At 36.3% G+C, this 19,453-nt stretch overlaps 1 protein-coding gene across 3 annotated transcripts in view; it reads right to left on the bottom strand.

Moving 5' to 3' along the window:
• The window catches only part of LOC117342336 (unconventional myosin-XVI-like), a 171,248-nt gene that overhangs the window by 131,950 nt on the left and 19,845 nt on the right, over window positions 1-19,453 (bottom strand). For all 3 annotated transcript variants that reach the window (XM_033904472.1, XM_033904474.1, XM_033904475.1), the window contains exons 19-28: window positions 17,156-17,228; window positions 16,495-16,644; window positions 15,858-15,951; window positions 15,399-15,551; window positions 13,841-13,998; window positions 13,659-13,724; window positions 13,009-13,214; window positions 10,938-11,052; window positions 10,062-10,158; window positions 9,230-9,416 (exon numbers count right to left, since the gene is read on the bottom strand). In XM_033904472.1, coding sequence (XP_033760363.1) covers window positions 9,230-9,416; window positions 10,062-10,158; window positions 10,938-11,052; window positions 13,009-13,214; window positions 13,659-13,724; window positions 13,841-13,998; window positions 15,399-15,551; window positions 15,858-15,951; window positions 16,495-16,644; window positions 17,156-17,228 — 1,299 coding nt within the window. The remainder of the gene's footprint in view (window positions 1-9,229; window positions 9,417-10,061; window positions 10,159-10,937; window positions 11,053-13,008; window positions 13,215-13,658; window positions 13,725-13,840; window positions 13,999-15,398; window positions 15,552-15,857; window positions 15,952-16,494; window positions 16,645-17,155; window positions 17,229-19,453) is intronic.

Raw genomic sequence — 19,453 nt, 5'->3', positions numbered from 1 at the left:
AACATTATATTTATTTAACATTATTTAAAAGACATTACGGTGGTTTTTAGAAGATAAAAAACATATTTGCTGATTTGTTCATGTGATAACAATAAAATTTCAACGTCTTTTTTTTCTGAAGCGTGTGATTTAAATATTAAGATGTTAAAGCATTTCTCTATTTTATAATCCATGTGACACAATCAAATGTTTTTTCCAAAGACTATATTGCTAGAGATCATATATATTTATGAATATATATGAATTATATAAATTGTATTTGACATGTATTTTGAAAGTTCATTGCATTCTCTAAAAACATCTTACATAAAATATCTTACATAAAATGTGTTTGTTTTTAGTCATACATGTATATAAAACTTTATTCATTTCAGTATATATCACAAGTGGTACATGTACAGAGTTAAAGTTCTTGGTGTTCAAATGTTGACGTGGTGAAACTCCGTGTTAAAGTGTACCAAGAACAAAAAAACGATATTCAAACATGGTATTTTTTGTAAAAACCAAAGAATGATGTCGCGAACCACATCAAAATCGGTTGGCCGAGTACCGAGATAAAATCTATGCATTATATTCTATACAAAACACGCTTCAAGTCATGGAGAACACTTAATTCAGAAAGTAATATATTATAATCATCATGATCTACAATAGACTAAATCTCTCACGTATGAATACCAGTGTTGGAGCCTGCAACAAACTTCTACATACACAGATTTTATCCCGAGGGTATTTTACATGTCATGGTCTCAGGGATAACGGACGATTACATTCTTGAGAAAGATATAATTTTTATATGATCGTTGTCATTGAAATTGAATAAAAGTGATTCGCAACAATTATAATATAATTGATACTTTATGTACAGGTACATAGTATAGGTTCTTATTAAAACCATCATTTTCGCTCCGTTATATATATATATATAGAAAACATACTTATTAACTCGCAATAATTTTCGTGTATGAATTTTTCAAATTTTATTTATTTCTTTTTTTATTATCATTATATTTCTTTTTTGTTTTGTTATTGTGTCATTATTATGAAGTGATCGAGATCATTGTGGTTTTACTTTCCATTCGTGGGACACAAGTCATATCTTCACTTAAAACAGGACTTTAGAAGATTAGAAACATGTTCGGAGAATTACGAATTGAGTGGGTTAGTATAACCGGTAAACAATTACCAGGTGTGAAATTATGATCCACAAGCTCGTCACACCTGTCACTGCACTACATGTGTCTGGTGTTCTAATCGGCACACGCCGATAATTCTTGTGAGTTCTCGCGTTTGGTTTCTATGTACTTCAAAAAAGTTCCGAAGATATACTTTCACATGTTGTACGTAAATTGAGCTTGAATTTTATTAAGAATTGCGTGTTACTACAGGGAATGCATTTTTAGGTTGTTGAAATCAAACATATTATTTTTGGAATTCAGTGGGTTTCGTTTTCCTTTCAAGCGAAAAAAAATGTATCTTAAAGGTTTGTCTATAGAATGATTAACCTAAGTTGCCTCATTCATAAACCTACGATGTTGAAAATTTACTCTATGAATCTTTCCGAAAATCACAAATAACGATATCTTCAAGTGTATTTGCAACATATCTATTGCTGTTTTGGCTAATAAAAATTCCAATTTTTTAACTTTTATTTCACATCGTGTATGAATTGTATTTTAAACTTCTGTTACTAGAAGTATTATAACCGAAATCAATATTGGTATGTAACAATCCGCAAATGCCCTCATAATAAAGGCTATATGATGTAAGTCGTTATAAACGGCCCATTATTCAAATGCCATACATGTTACAGCGACCCGTTAAAATAGAAAATTATTCAAATTTTACATGTTATATACGACCTGTTATAAAAGAAAATGAGTAAAATGATACACGTTGTATTTGGCCCGTTATAATAGAAAATTAATAAGATGTTACATGTTGTATATGGCACGTTATAATAGAAGATTATATGCCCCTGGTTTCGGTAACATTTGTTATTAACTAACTCACAAATATAAGTCAAAAAGTTTATTCAGCACTTTCATTATTGTTGTCTCATTCGCATTAATTGCAGGCACGTGTTTCTATATATATTTCCTATATGACGGCTCTGATCCCATTAAACCTCTGAGGTCACAGGTCACCGAAACATAGTCAACGGCTCTGGGTTCGAGAAAAATCGCAATTACTCTAAAACTAAAGTCGCTGTGAAAGTCGGCCTTTCAGCATTTTTAGTTTCATCCTAAATCACATTTAAACTTGAAATAGCAAATCGTTACGGGTACACTTTAAGACCACCACGTAATCAAGTCAATTACGCTATGAAGGCTATTTTCACTCCATTCAATTTCATCTCATCTTAAATTGTCCTTATTTGTATTAATTACGAAAGAAATGCATTAAACCTCATACTTTTATGAAAACCTAGCATGTTCAAATTAATAGAGCTGTTAATAAGAAATAATAGAAATGATATCTCAAATCTTGCTAAATATATTAAATTTGCAAGGAAGAGAAAATTAGAATGGCTTAATAACCAATAATTATGTATAGTCATATAATGTTTCTCATACATATGTTGTATTACTTTTATTAGTAGTTGAATTGTCTGTATGTGCAATTCCAGCACAAATCTATGATAGGATATTGTTCATGATGTAAATAGTAAATTAATTGTTATATACATGTATATAATCACATATCACTATGTGTAAGGGTATATATGTATACAATAAAAGACCCGGATTTTACAACTTACCATCAGTCCATGTTTTTTTTAATGATTTTTACGTACCAGAAACCCCAAGCTATCTATCTAAAAGTACGCGACACCAGCGAGAACTACCCAAGATGTCCGATAATTATTAAACCAGTATTCACTTAACAATGTGACGCTTATATAATTAATTAAGTATGAGACGACTATTGACTAATTTGTGTGTAATCAACCCAGTTCTTGTGATCACTGCGTAATACGTAAATGTGTATGTAATTAATAACGTGCATCTTTCAATGAGTCGTCGTTTCACGTAACGGTGTTACAAGCCGATATCCATGTTTACCAAATACAAGCGTTAATGATGTTAATTACCGATCATAAATTTATTACATGTATTTGAGATTGATTAATTATCGTATCACGCACTGTATGTTTGTGCATAAATTCTTACTAACTACGAAATAGCAATGTGTGTTCTTATAAAAGTTGCCGTCTGTAAAATAACTATCATAGATATTGTACGTCAAGTTGAAAAAAGCAAGACCAGGCTATACTATAAAATCCTTTAATACTGTAACATTTAGGTCGTAGAGAAAAAGCAATGTACCGTTATAAAAACAAAAGCTACGCATTGTAACACAGGTAAACACCCGGGGCTATGACCTGGCAGCGGTCGCTATTGACTACGCACAGTGTCAAGCGATAGTCTGTACAGCTGTCGACACGGGTGACTTGCCCCGACTTTTTTTTCTCCTCGTGGTGAAAAAATTGTCCGGATTATTGAGGGAAATTTGCTAATGAAAAGTACGCTCCGTTCCCAAAATGGGCTTCCGGAATCGGAATCCGAATTTCCGGACTGGTGAGTACAAATAACGTTACGGAAATCCGTTCCCGTGCATTTCCGTCCGGACTGTGAGTTTTCCGGACTATCGGCGTCCGGATTATCGCGGGTCCACTGTACACGTTTTGTAGTTTAAGTTTAAACATATTTTATTGATATACAGAAATGACAAAGGGATTAGTCAGCAAATTTTACCAACTTATAAACGACTTCTCCCGTAAAATTAACAAAACAATGAATAATATGTGGCTAAAGTGATCAATAATTTTGTTATACATTTGTACTATGAATATTAGTGTGAAGGGCCTTTTGTCCTAGGGGCTAATGTCCGGGGAGGGGGGGTTTGTCCGTACCTCGAATATTCATATGCCTACAGTTGAGCCGAAAGGCTTAGTATAAAGAACGTAAACTTGTCTTCGGTATTATTAATAACGATATTTAAAGAAACGATCATTTAGGGATACAAAGTGAAACATGTGCAAGGATGAGGATTTTTTTTTTAGTGTGTCTTATTTAAATATCACAGACATGTACATAAATTAACCCACCATAGGATCTTTCTCCCAATATTTTTACATGCTGTCATTGTACGACTCCCGTGTGTAAATCGCGTATCTATGTCAAAGATGATTTTACGCACGAACTTTGTTTTGATCTGTAACTATGCACAATATTGTTTATTAGATAAAGGAATAAGTGTTATCATGTACAATTAATTAATCTCTTTGTTATTATTTATTGCTTATTTTCGACTATGTTATCAAGCACCAGTTCTGCATGCACACAAACGATGATAGTCGGGTGTTTTGTCTCCGTATACAAACGGACACGAATATTTTGCTCGGTCCCGTCGACTTCGACTTATCCGAGTTTTACTGTACATAAATTAACCCACCATAGGATCTTTCTCCCAATATTTTTTTCTATGCATATTATTCTCGGTTTTGATTTTCCTGCTAGTGCTTGATAATACCGCTGAAAAAAATGACGTTTGATACCTGACATTAGCTACAGACAATTACACAACTATCAAATTATTAGGAACATGTGTGAATTTAGTTGTGTACTCATCACCGTTTGTCAGCATGTCACCCGATCACAGCCAGGTAAGTCGTGATTTTTATCACAGGTAAGTTGCAAGGTTCCTTTGAACTGCAGCCAGAAAACTTTAGATCACAGTCCTACCACAGGCGCTAACAGATTACACATACCACTGTCATATAAAAAAATGAAAGTAATATTTTCTATGCAAGCGCCTGTGGGCTCACATGCGGGTACGTTATAAATATAAATGAAAATATCTGAATGCGTACCGCTTTTATATTGTGAATGACGATGTGGCTAGCAACAACTAAGTTTTATGCCACATGATATATATGTTTTAGCAGAGACATGTATATGTCTTTGGTTTTAGTAACGACATATTATGTTTATGTCCGATAACACAGTATTTTATGTAGCAAATAAATGACCACGACAATGATACACAGATGAAGATACGGCCGGAGACAGATGTCTGCTTATTGTAATGTTCAAGTCAACAATGTGTCTGTGATTTTAATGCGTTAATTGAACGACATATGGTAATAAATAAATAATCACATGCACCCTAATTACATCACACTGCGGTCGGTACTAACGATCTGCAGTGTCTGATTTTTGCCGAGTCTCTACGAGTTTGCTATTGTACACGGGATAACAGCTACCGTAAGTAAGTCTTCTGATTAAATATATCAATCAATGTACGATAACAAGCGAATCTATATGTCTGCTTATAGCCTTTACATTAATTTCATGAACGTGCAGTGACATCAGCAAACGATTAAAACTTCGACGATGTCCTTAGTAAAATTCATCTAGACATGTCAATCACACCTGTGGCAACAAATCTGAGAGTATGTGGGCGGAGCTATAGTAGGCTGTACCTGATTATGGTGTGTCATCAGGTAAACTGTCCACCCCATTCGATGCAAGTATCCCAGCAATCTATTGTCTAATTAATTGGCTGTAAAAAAGTCTTACGCTAGGATTTATGAGAGTGTCGCCCAAAACATAAGGGTATAATTTCACAATATTTAGTTTATATTTACTTAAATAATTACGGTAGCTGTTATCCCGTGTATTTGTTATTAATTATTGAGATAATACACGAACACTAATTGTTGCGATTTAAAACGTGTAATTTCATTTATTTATTTAAAAAAAAATCCTACAGTAAGATGTGAGATACAGGTAGTAGACATCGACCAACTACAGCCTAAAATCCTTCTGGATAACAACATATACTCCCCTCAGGTAAAAAAAACCATAGGGGTCCGATGGGGTCATTGCGAAACAGGTATACTCTCTTTTGTAATTAAAATATGTGATTGACAGGTGTTAACAGTTGGCGAAAACATTTCTATAACGGTAATTACACGGCATGTAATTGTTCTGTGTATAGAGAATTAATCTATATCGCTTTCACTAACTTCAATTATGATTATATTCGCGATATAGAGATTTTTTTCTAGAAAATAATGATACACCATTTATAACTCATTTATAAGTATGACCGTTTAATAGATCATTCAGTTTGATTTCATTTGGTTTTAAACGGTAATGATTTGGAATATATTATTTCCTAGCGAATTTTCAATGATTGCGGTAAAACAAAACCACGATAATGATATAATATATCTATTATATACTCATCTCCGACATTCTCTTCACAGAAGGTAAATATTTTCTTCTGGAACGCCTTTGTTACCTACCAGTTCAATGGAAAATTTCAAATTACATGATCTATCATCAGGCTTCGTTGGACGTAAAATAGACTGGTCTATAGATAGAGAAAGGACGAAATAGTTCATATTGTTTGGACGTTAGGTCTTGATCGTAATGGTGACGTCTGTTTTGTTAGTACGTTATTTTGTTTTGCTTCCAAAATAAAAGGGACGGGAAAGATTCCCATGTTATGCTTATAATTAATTGAAATATGTTAAAATGTATTTTATAGATTTCTTTATTACATACACCAATGTATTGTTTTCGCACAATAAAGAGAGCACATCGGACTATACATACACATCATTCTGTAGTCTATGTATTTCAAACAATATCTATTTGACAATTTCCATTTAACAATATACACAACATTTATAGTATACACACATAGATTCCAATCATGCATGTAATCGAAAAAAAAGAGACCTCGCATAATGATTTTGCTGTGACAATTTGGCTGTTAATGAAATAATGAAGTTGATTAACTACTGTATATATAGTTTGGAAAATATGAGCATGGATTTCTATATCTATCGGTAATTTGAATGCGCCCAAGTGTATGTCTATGCTATTAGCCATGCCGGAATCGTCCCTGATAATAATGATAGTAAGAAAACACAATACGTCTTTAAGTCGTGTATTTAAACTACGAAATGTTTAAATAATTGTACAGTCTATGTATGAAACCCGCTACAAAAAGTCAGACGAAATAATTATAAGCTATATTATTCAGGATAAAATTTGGTTTTCTTCAAACAATTACCAAACAAAAAACATACATTATGTCCCCGCGAGGACAAATAATGATCTTATCAAGGTTTATCGTCTTCTCATCCGTCACAGGTTGTACACGTATATGGATCAATTTCTCAAACAGACACCTTACTAGCTAGATACTTCAGATATGTGTGATGACTAAATTATGCAATTAAGGACTTTGCTAGATCACGTAAAAATAAGTCCGAGATCTTTCACTAAATAACGAGCCCCTTATGTGGCCTCTCCGAGGTCATGGCATCTGAGGTCATGCACAAAGCGCCATCTATAAACAGGTCAGCTAAATCAGTAGTGACTAAATGCATAGGCCTATATACAAGTATTGAATTGCAGATCATTTAAACCACATCATTTACCAACAGCAGCAATTGAGACGTTAAGGGAATTTCGTAGACTCACTATACGGTATCCAGATGTTTTTTTTATTTAGTTATACCCATGATCGTCACGGAGAACCGTATCACTTCAAATTCGAGTCTTACATTAGGGATAGGACACTTGCATGTAAGTCACAAAATCTACCAATCGTCTCGACTGCTAGCGGTAAAAAAATCGGTACACGTACAACGATAAGGGTCGATAATGGTCAACTGAGAGCCACACCACCACAGGTAAAACCGAGGGCTGAATGTAATCTTGGCCCTCCGGGGCTGCATCATCAGGATTCGCGGCGGACAAATTGCTTTGATGTTTCGCGGAGAAACGATCACCGCGGATTTTGATGAACACATTACCACCGGGGATCGCGATGACGCCGTTTTCATGATCCCTGATAGGGATTTAGGGTGATAAGTCGCGGTGATTGACCCTTTGAATAGAAAATCAAACGCCGGCACATGGTGACTTTGTGTTCATTCCTACGGCCTGCACTGTATGTTAGTTACAAACTCACAGTTTGAACCCCCAAATTATATATATTTTTTACATTTTAATTAAATAGCAAAGTAATCTTAAATAATCAGTAAATCTCAAATATTTGGGATATGAGAAAAAAACAATGAAGGTGCAGAAAAAATGTTGAGGACTTCTTACTCTCATTGCCGATATAAATTGTAATATCATCAACAGCTGTACATCGCCGATATAATCTGTAATATCAGCGACAGCTGATCAGGTGGTACAGGGTGGTACAGAGTGCTACAGGGTGCTACAGGGTGGAACATGGTGGTACAGAGTGGTACAGGGTGGTACAGGGTGGTACAGGGTGGAACATGGTGGTACAGGGTGGTACAGGGTGGAACATGGTGGTACAGGGTGGTACAGGGTGGAACATGGTGGTACAGGATGGTACAGCGTACTACAGGGTGGTACAGGGTGGTACAGGGTGGTACAGAGTGGTACAGGGTGGTACAGGGTGGTACAGGGTGGTACATGGTGGTACAGGGTGGTACAGGGTAGTACAGGGTGGTACAGGGTGGGACAGGGTGGTACAGGGTGGTACAGGGTGGTACAGAGTGGTACAGGGTGGTACAGAGTGGTACAGGGTGGTACAGGGTGGTACAGGGTGGTACAGGGTAGTACAGGGTGGTACAGGGTGGTCAGGTGGTACAGGGTGGTACAGGGTGGTACAGGGTAGTACAGGGTGGTCAGGTGGTACAGGGTGGTACAGGGTGGTACAGGGTGGTACAGGGTGCTACAGGGTGCTACAGGGTGCTACAGGGTGCTACAGGGTGGTCAGATGGTACAGGGTGGTCAGGTGCTACAGGGTGGTACAGGGTAGTACAAGGTGGTACAGGGTGGTACAGCATGGTACAGGGTGGTACAGGGTGGTACAGGGTGGTACAGGGTGGTACAGCATGGTACAGGGTGGTACAGGGTGTTACAGGGTGCTACAGGGTGCTACAGGGTGCTACAGCTGAAAAGGCACAGTGATAACACACCAGTTTGCTTTCACCTAACTGGCCAGGGTTCGATTCCCAGATCGTACATGTAAAGGTATGGTGTCACCTACCCGACCATGTGGGTTTTCTCCAGTTATTCTGGCTTCCTCCCACAATAAGACCCCTCACATGCTCCCATCTGGGTCAACAAGAGTGTTATAACTTGTTTCTCAAATAAAGTTCACATTTCTTTTTTTACAAACGGATGTGATATTATATCAAATTAAAATAAATTTGACTCACTCATCAGTTTTCAGCTTCTGCTGCTGTCTCTTGTCATCCTCAGTGTTAATAATTTGTAACCATGACAACAGTTGATCTTGATGGAGTGCCATCTGGTGGCAGAAGGTGGAAATTTCCATTTCCTGTTTCTGCTGGATTTGTATTTTGAGTGTTTTAAACCCTCTTCTGGCAAGGAATCCACGCACAACTGTAACAGTGTGTACAATACAATTAAGTTTAGAAAAGTCTCATATTAAACCTTTATTTGAATTTTCCTAAACAACACGGCACTAAATTGAAATACTTATGTAAATAGATTTTGATGCACATCACAACCAGCTATGTATTATATGAATGATATTTCTATGAAAACACATTTTTGGTGACTTAACCGATCATTTACCAGTATCTAATAAATGTGACAGAGTGTTAGATTGAAAAGTATGTCACACAGGCAATGCATAATTTGTTGTGATATATATGAATTTGATTCCACATAATTATATACTTATCAGGTACAAACCTGAAGAAAATATTTCATATCAAGACTGACTCATTGTTCATTTAATAATGTTGTAATTATATAATAAAAATAAAACTTAATTTTTATTGGGTGTATTGTTTGGCAGAAATTTTCAAGGTCATGATCATGAGCACAGAAAGAAAGTACCTTGGTACCTAAATCTAGATAAGAAAATCAAGTTTGTAACTAGACAATCATGCTTTTAATGTCGTCATGTTTTTCATGTCAATTAATTTTTTTAATTAATACTTTTCGTCAGAGACATGGAAGCTAATTCCTAACTGAAATACTGATCTTAACAAACACCAATAAATTCTGGAACAATCTAACCTGCTTGTGCGATGGTCACTCTCCTTCGGAGAGTTACCTCCCCCTCCTCCAGACGGGTACAGTGTCGTTCACACATGAATAGCTTTGTTTTTCCGATCTGCATGAATGATAGAACATTGGTCTTGTATTACGGTATCTATGGTGGAATAGAATGTTGAAGCACAGACAACACATCACACAGCTGTATATGATATTATAAACCTAATCATATTAGCCACAACGATAATAGTACCATGTACATACACACAAATATAATTATATTTCTCATTCATAAGGCCAGTACAATTAAACCTTTTATTCTGCCATTGTTTGAATAATTTTGGCATTATAAAGGATTCTGACAATACCTGTATATATAGACTGCTACAACTAAGCACAGTTAAAGATGGAACACCTACAATGTATAATGACTACATGATGCAATCAAGTTATCTGGTGGGTGCAAAACAAATTTGGTATTTTACCGATGTTTATTTTGAATATGGTTAAAACTGGCAACTTGTATAAGTGTAAGCTGTCTTACATACATTATTGTACATGTTATAAATCATATGAGACACCTCAGTAAGATTGTTGAGGTCTGGTATCATACTGTATTGTGGCAGGAAACAGATCACCAATTTAAGGTGTGGTCTCCCATCCCGCCCACCTCACCTCGCCCTGTCTCGCCCCACTTCGCCCCACCCCACCCCACCCCACCCCACCTCGCCCCACCATGCCTCACCTCACCCCACCTCATTCTACCTCGCCCCACCTCACCCCATCCCACCTCACCCCACCCAACCTCGCCCCACCTCACCCCACCTCACTTCACCTCACCCCACCACGCCCCACCTCACCTCGCCCCACCTCACTCCCACACAACACCCCCCTTACCTTGTACTTGTCCTTGGCCTCTGACAGTTGACACCAAAGTAAGATGTGTTTACATTTGTCCAGGTCTGGTATCATACTGTGTTGTGGCAGGAGACAGACTGTCAGGGTGTGGTACCTTTTGTAATCACACATAATCATCTTATCATTAATTACTATATAACAACAATGTTAACCATCTGACATTCTTTTTACCTATATATGTCATATTTTAGTATAGTTCTACAGTTACAGAAAAACTGCTACAAGATAAAAGCTCAAAATCAAAATAGCTATTCAAATAAAAGTTTACACTGTTGGTAATGTTTGAAAGCCTCTACGAAGTTGAAATCAAATTAAAATCTGCATCAGATGATAAATTACTGCTACAAGATAAAAGCTCAAAATCAAAATAGCTATTCAACTCAAAGTTTACACTGTTGTTAATGTTTGAAACCCTCTACCAGTTGAAATCAAATTACAATCTGCATAAGATGATAAATTCGTAATTAATGTAAATATAAATGCTGCTATAATAATGATAGTTATTAAAAGGAATTAAATCACTGAAAGTTTAAATAGTCATCATCACACAATATATTACAGGTTATTGTAGACAGACATCATGTCGCACCGTTTGTCCATATAACATGTAACTTATTTAAGGGACATAACTCCTCCAAAAATCACAGAAATGAAATGTGAGTAAAGGATGCAATCACTTAAAATAGAGATAAGCTGTATCAAGATTACATAGCATTAGCAGAAATAGAAAGTTTACATTCCTCCAGAGAATCTTATACATGGATATCAATAGAAGAGGCATAACAATGATAGAAAATTATTGAAACGTTGATATAGATTACAATCTCATATCATATCTACAGGGACTGGTAACAATCAGACAAGATTCTGCTTATCATTTCGCAGGAAGGGGCATAACTCCCATAAAATAACAAAATAAGTACAGGTATACATGGTTTAAACAAAGATTTTAGGAGTTAGTTTGACAGGATTCTGTCTATAGAGTGACAGCTAAACAGACAATGTAATTCCATTATATACCCCTTAATTTCATCATGAAAGTAGGAAGTCATTAATTCGAGTAATATTGAACATGAAAGTAGGTAGTTAGTAATTCGAGAAATATTGAACATGAAAGTAGGTAGTTAGTAATCCGAGTAATATTGAACATGAAAGTAGGTAGTCAGTAATTCAAGTAATATTGAAGATGAAAATAGGTAGTCAGTAATTCGAGTAATATTGAAGATGAAAGTAGGTAGTTAGTAATTCGAGAAATATTGAACATGAAAGTAGGTAGTTAGTAATTCGAGAAATATTGAACATGAAAGTAGGTAGTCAGTAATTCGAGTAATATTGAAGATGAAAGAAAGTAGGTAGTCAGTAATTCGAGTAATATTGAAGATGAAAGTAGGTAGTCAGTAATTCGAGTAATATTGAACATGAAAGTAGGTAGTTAGTAATTCGAGTAATATAGAACATGAAAGTAGGTAGTTAGTAATTCGAGTAATATAGAACATGAAAGTAGGTAGTTAGTAATTCGAGTAATATTGAACATGAAAGTAGGTAGTCAGTAATTCGAGTAATATTGAACATGAAAGAAAGTAGGTAGTCAGTAATTCGAGTAATATTGAACATGAAAGTAGGTAGTCAGTAATTCGAGAAATATTGAACATGAAAGTAGGTAGTTAGTAATTCGAGTAATATAGAACATGAAAGTAGGTAGTTAGTAATTCGAGTAATATTGAACATGAAAGTAGGTAGTTAGTAATTCTAGTAATATTGAACAAGAAAGTAGGTAGTCAGTAATTCGAGTAATATTGAACATGAAAGTAGGTAGTCAGTAATTCGAGAAATATTGAACATGAAAGTAGGTAGTTAGTAATTCGAGAAATATTGAACATGAAAGTAGGTAGTTAGTAATTCGAGAAATATTGAACATGAAAGTAGGTAGTTAGTAATTCGAGAAATATTGAACATGAAAGAAAGTAGGTAGTCAGTAATCCGAGTAATATATTGAACAAACAATGTTTTTAAATTTTTCAAATTATCAAAAACCAGAGTAATAATGTACCTCAATAAGAAGTCGTGGAATCGGATTCTCATGGAATAACCAAATTTTTTAATTTTGATTGTTTCTGCGATTCCAGTATACCGCAGCTGGGCGAGAGCATACTCTGGGACAAACAACATGGCAGTCTTTGTGGTGTTTGGACGAATACATCGGATGATTTGTGGTTTAGCTGACTGGATCTTGGTCATCAGATCATTAAGAGAATTCTGAAAGAGAATAAAAAAAAATTAGGCCAATGGAGAAAATTTTCTTATTTCTGTTTTTTTTTAAACAAGATGGTGATGATAATATGTTCAAAATTATCTACTCATTAAAATATTTACGGATTAAATTACATAAGGAATTCAATGTCTGAACCATAAATTGGTTTTATGTATATCAGTCTATACATTAAAAAAACATGTTTATTACATTATTTAATCTGTAATTGACAAATTTCAAAACCAAACTGAAACTCCTCTAAAAAACTCAGTTTAATTCTTTAATTTGAAACAAGAGTATTTTTGATCAATCACGTTATGATTTTGAATGTAGACCACACGAGACTATGTATGCTGTGCACAAGTTATTTCAGTATCTATCCTGTATTCTACAACCAGAGTACATTTTTTGCATTCCATTATCAAAAAAGTCTTCATTCTCATTCTGACCTTGAAGTGATATGCCATAGTCGCTGGTCCCTTTCTCTCGACAGACATCATCGGACCTCTGGGTTTCTGTAAAATATCACAATTATACATTTCTGATACACAAAATAAAAACATCATGACAAAATAAACTTGTTAACAAACAAAATATCAATTCAAACTGGATGTTATGGTCTTTTTTTCACCTTGTCTGTTTTCCCTCCTTTCATTTTCTTGAAGAATTCAAATGGAGACTTGACAGTTGTGCCCCTTCGTGACCTCTGCTGTCGGCCACTTGGAGCTAGGGACCCTGTCCTGGTCACACGGGACTGGAACAGATCCTTGATGAGCAGACTCTCACTAGCTGTAAACAGGGTCAATGGGAACAACTCTTATTGACGAAAATTATTTTCAAACAATTCAAAACCTCAACAATATTCTTAAGTTTAGAGAGTGACAATAAGTATATCTATAGTTAATGAAAACTTGAAATAATTTTCCAAAACATTTAAAGTGTGTCTGTAAAACGTTTTTCCTGTTAACATGATTGCTCTCTTTACAAAGGGAATCTCCTAATGCAGGCGGTATCTTGACAAATGTGGCCTTCTAAGCAAGTTAATGGTTTTGCAGAAGTGATATATTGAATACTATGACTGACTGAGGATGCTACTATTATCCTTGGACATTGCTCCCTAGTGGTGTCATGGTAAAGAGTTGGTGTATCTAGTAGGATACAACAGTTACCCTTGGACATGTTCCCTAGTGGTGTGATGGTAAAGAGTTGGTGTATCTAGTAGGATACAACAATTACCCTTGGACATGTTCCCTAGTGGTGTCATGGTAAAGAGTTGGTGTATCTAGTAGGATACAACAATTACCCTTGGACATTGCTCCCTAGTGGTGTCATGGTAAAGAGTTGGTGTATCTAGTAGGATACAACAATTACCCTTGGACATTGCTCCCTAGTGATGTCATGGTAAAGAGTTGGTGTAACTAGTAGGATACAACTATTACCCTTGGACATTGCTCCCTAGTGGTGTCATGGTAAAGAGTTGGTGTATCTAGTAGGATACAACAGTAACCCTTGGACATTGCTCCCTAGTGGTGTCATGGTAAAGAGTTGGTGTAACTAGTAGGATACAACTATTACCCTTGGGACATTGCTCCCTAGTGGTGTCATGGTAAAGAGTTGGTGTATCTAGTAGGATACAACAATTACCCTAGGACATTGCTCCCTAGTGGTGTCATGGTAAAGAGTTGGTGTATCTAGTAGGATACAACTATTACCCTTGGACATTGCTCCCTAGTGGTGTCATGGTAAAGAGTTGGTGTAACCAGTAGTATTCCCAGCATTTCCAGTTTGAAATGTGAAAGTTGGAAGTTGAAATGGAGTGCTACATGGCTGTCTCTGTGTTCCTTGGTGTGGATATTCAAAGAAATGGAATCAAAGTTCACACTTAATTACCCTACTTTGCATTAGGAGCAGGTGATCAGGTAAACGAGGATTTGGAGAATGTAGCAACCTCAAATCAGCATTTGTGCAGATTTATAACAGCAGTTGCTGAGTTTACAATGTAGACTGTGCAATTGCATTACTGCAACTGACGTATTTAAACATACCAAGAGATATGACATGCAAACAAACTATTTTTCTTCTTTATCAGTCAATATTCATTAAATAATTCTTTTTAAAAAACAGCAATATTTCATATTCCACGACCACAACCCATAAGTAACAGAAAAAAATTGTTACTAATTACATACTTTTCAATATGTATGTGACAGCATTCGGTAAGGTGTCTCGGTTCTTGTCCAGGAATCCCAGCAGGTCGTAGGACACAGCACCAGCATAATGTACCACTGTGAACACCGCTCCCATGTTTTTAGGTGACTTGTATACATCTCGGAACTTTTTTCCTGGTAAAAATGGTTTATCAATCACATAACTGAAGGCAATATAAATTTCGTAGTTTGGGTGCAACTTTGGAAAGAAAATGTGGCAGAATTTCAGTTCTGTAATCTGCTGTAGGAAGTCTCTTAACACAGATGATGATTTAGCAAAGGTGGTCTCTTAATACAGGTTTTTTTCTGTATTATAATACAGATTTCCTCTTACCTGTAGGTAACTAATTTTGTATTTAATATCAAAATGACCTGAAACTAAATAGTGTGGACATCTCCACCATACATTATACATAATCACCCATGCTATGCTCTACACACCTGGACCCTGGTGAAGCTTGGTTGCCAAGGAACGATCTGTTGCCTTGGGGAATGAACTTTCTTCATCCAAAATAGCCAAGATTCCAGTGTGTTTCTTCAAAAAAGAAAAGAAATTACCAGAACAATCAGAAACAATAAATTAATACATAAACACATCTCCACAAATCGTTTAAATCAAAAGGGTCATAATTCTTAAGAAATTACAAAAAACAAGAGGCCCAATGGGCCTGTATCGCTCACCTGGCTCTACAACAACTTGATTTACACTTTATTCAAATATCAGTGAGGCTAGCTTTATTCATGTCAATAAATTTTCTAGTCCTTCTTTGCTATCGAGAAATCATTGTTTGAAGAATTCAGCCTATTTGACCCATGTGACTTTGAAAGAAGGTCAATGTCATTCATTTGAACAAACTTCGTAGCCCTTCACCCCAACATGCTACAGGCCTAATATTAAGTCCATGGGCCTCTCGGTTATTGAGAAGAAGTTGTTTGAAGATTTTAGCCTAATTGACCCATGTGACCTTGATGAAGGTCAAGGTCGTTCATTTGAACAAACTCATTAGCCCTTCACCCCAGCATGTTACAGGCCCAATATCAAGTCCCTTGGCCTCTTGGTTATTGGTTAGATACCAACCTCAAAGAAAGTATCCAGAACAGACTGGTTACTCTTGTAGTCAAAATCCACCAATGGGACGCCTTCTTGTAGACAGTCCTGTTGTTCTTTGTAAAAGATGTGTTCATTGGTGTAATTTTGCATCTGTTCATTGGCCAGATTTATACACACCTGAAATGGATCAAATTTATCCAATACAATAATGTACACATGGAGGTTTTCTTATGATCTAGTAGACAAAAGTCTAAAAAATACAACGTTGAAAGCTCAGGCTTCAAAAAGCTGATAACTAACTTGCAACCATGTATTACAACCTGCTGAAACTAAATCTTTATGAAAGATTACATTTGCTTACAATTACATCTATAGATATATCAACTCACATATGATAACGGCCAAAGATATTGATGTTTTCATCATTTCGTCTTACAGAACTCTAAGTCCGTTAATCAAGCAGCAGATCTTATCACTTCAGCAATATCAATGAGAGTCCTGTAAAAGACACTGCTAAAGTCTGGGTCTTGATCTACTGTTAATGAATTCTGACATCACAATGCTGTGACATGGAGTTTTTATTCACACATGTATGGGTCTGTAGTCCAACTGTGCATCTTGTAAGTATGTGCATACATGATTTTGAAAATATTTTCAAACAATTAATAAATGATAAATTAATATATACCTGTTCAAAACTGTTCCTGGAAAAATTTTCAAACCCAAAAATATCCAGGATACCCACAAGTAATGGATCCTCCCTGCAAGAAATATCCAGGGTATTAAATGTGACCAATGAGGACATAAAATCTGGTTCATACTCTGTGGAAAATAACAGTACATACAGTGTTTATTTTTGATAATTAAATCCTGGACTTTTGTATTATACCAGATTAAAACCTATAATTCTGCACAATATTACAGATACATGTATACTAAATCATACACAGGTAGAGATGTTCACCACAATTCTTCATGCAATCATGCAACACTATTTTTTGTCAGTGTGGCGGTATTAGCGATCAGAGTGAGGATTACAGTCAAACCTGCCATCTGTATATAACACATATATCTGTGTATAATGGCCCTTTGTTTCAGTTCCCGATAAATATATTTCATAATTATCACATCTGCCTACAAAAGCCAGGTTTCCCTGGAGTGACCTTTATAGCCAGGTTTCTCTTGAGCGACCTTTATAGACAGGTCTCCCTGGAGTGACCTTTGTAGTCAGGTTTCCCTGGAGTGACCTTTATAGCCAGGTTTCCCTTGAGTGACCTTTGTAGTCAGGTTTCCCTGGAGTGACCTTTAATTTACAGCCAGGTTACCTTGGAGTGACCTTTATAGTCAGGATTCCCTGGAGTGACCTTTATAGTCAGGATTCCCTGGAGTGACCTTTAATTTACAGCCAGGTTACCTTGGAGTGACCTTTATAGTCAGGATTCCCTGGAGTGGCCTTTATAGCCTGGTTTACCTGGAGTGACCTTTATAGTCAGGATTCCCTGGAGTGACCTTGACAGCCAGGATTCCCTGGAGTGACCTTTACAGTCAGGTTTCCCTGGAGTGACCTTGACAGCCAGGATTCCTAGGAGTGACCTTTACAGCCAGGATTCCCTGGAGTGACCTTGACAGCCAGGATTCCCTGGAGTGACCTTTACAGTCAGGTTTCCCTGGAGTGACCTTGACAGCCAGGATTCCTAGGAGTGACCTTTACAGTCAGGTTTCCCTGGAGTGACCTTTATAGTCAGGTTTCCCTGGAGTGACCTTTACAGTCAGGTTTCCCTGGAGTGACCTTTATAGCCAGGTTTCCCTTGAGTGACCTTCATAGCCTGGTTTCCCTGGAGTGACCTTTACAGCCAGGTTACCTTGGAGTGACCTTGACAGCCAGGATTCCTAGGAGTGACCTTTACAGCCAGGTTTCCCTTGAGTGACCTTGACAGCCAGGTTTCCCTTGAGTGACCTTCATAGCCTGGTTTCCCTGGAGTGACCTTTACAGCCAGGATTCCCTGGAGTGACCTTCATAGCCTGGTTTCCCTGGAGTGACCTAATTTAATTTACAGCCAGGTTACCTTGGAGTGACCTTTATAGCCAGGTTTCCCTGGAGTGACCTTCATAGCCTGGTTTACCTGGAGTGACCTTTACAGCCAGGATTCCCTGGAGTGACCTTTATAGCCAGGTTTACCTGGAGTGACCTTTACAGCCAGGATTCCCTGGAGTGACCTTTATAGCCAGGTTTCCCTGGAGTGACCTTTACATCCAGGTTTCCATGGAATGACCTTGACAGCCAGGATTCCTAGGAGTGACCTTTACAGTCAGGTTTAACACTAATAACATAAATGCTTCCTTGAAATCAGTATCAGCAACTTGTGATTATTGGAATCAAATTTAAAACTTTTATTCTTCTTTTGTTTTGAATATATTTGATTATACTGTATACGTATTAAACATGAAATTTGAGGAAATATTTTAATACAAAGAAAATTTAGCATCGGATAGGGAAATGGTGACAACAGTATACCGTGAGTTATAGTCTTGTGACCCTAATGAGAATTTGTAATCTTTACAAGGTGAAAAAAAACATACCATTTAAATGAACATACACCAAAATACATGCAATATATTGTAATATTTAGTCAAGCAAGATCATCCAACATCTATAGATCACAAGAGATTTCCATTTAATAAGTGCAGTGTATTATATGCCATCAAATTACAATTCCATCTCTGTACAAAGGATGGAATATTGTACAGTCTAATAGCCCAATTTCAATACATACACCTCTGAAAAAGTCATGCTGTCTGAAAGTATTTTTGCTAAAATTTTATGTTAAAATAGTTTATGCAATCACTTTTAATTTTGGTTCAAATCTCAATATTTATTAGATATTATGTGTTGCCATGCCAACTGCAACTTACTTTAAATGAAATGTATCAAATCTTTTAATATCTTAAAGTTTTCATGTTTAGTGAAACCTTGATCAACTGGACA

Source organism: Pecten maximus, chromosome 14 (genome assembly GCF_902652985.1).
Source record: "Pecten maximus chromosome 14, xPecMax1.1, whole genome shotgun sequence".
In the NCBI taxonomy this organism is placed as follows: domain Eukaryota; kingdom Metazoa; phylum Mollusca; class Bivalvia; order Pectinida; family Pectinidae; genus Pecten; species Pecten maximus.
This window is presented reverse-complemented; position numbering and strand designations above follow the sequence as displayed.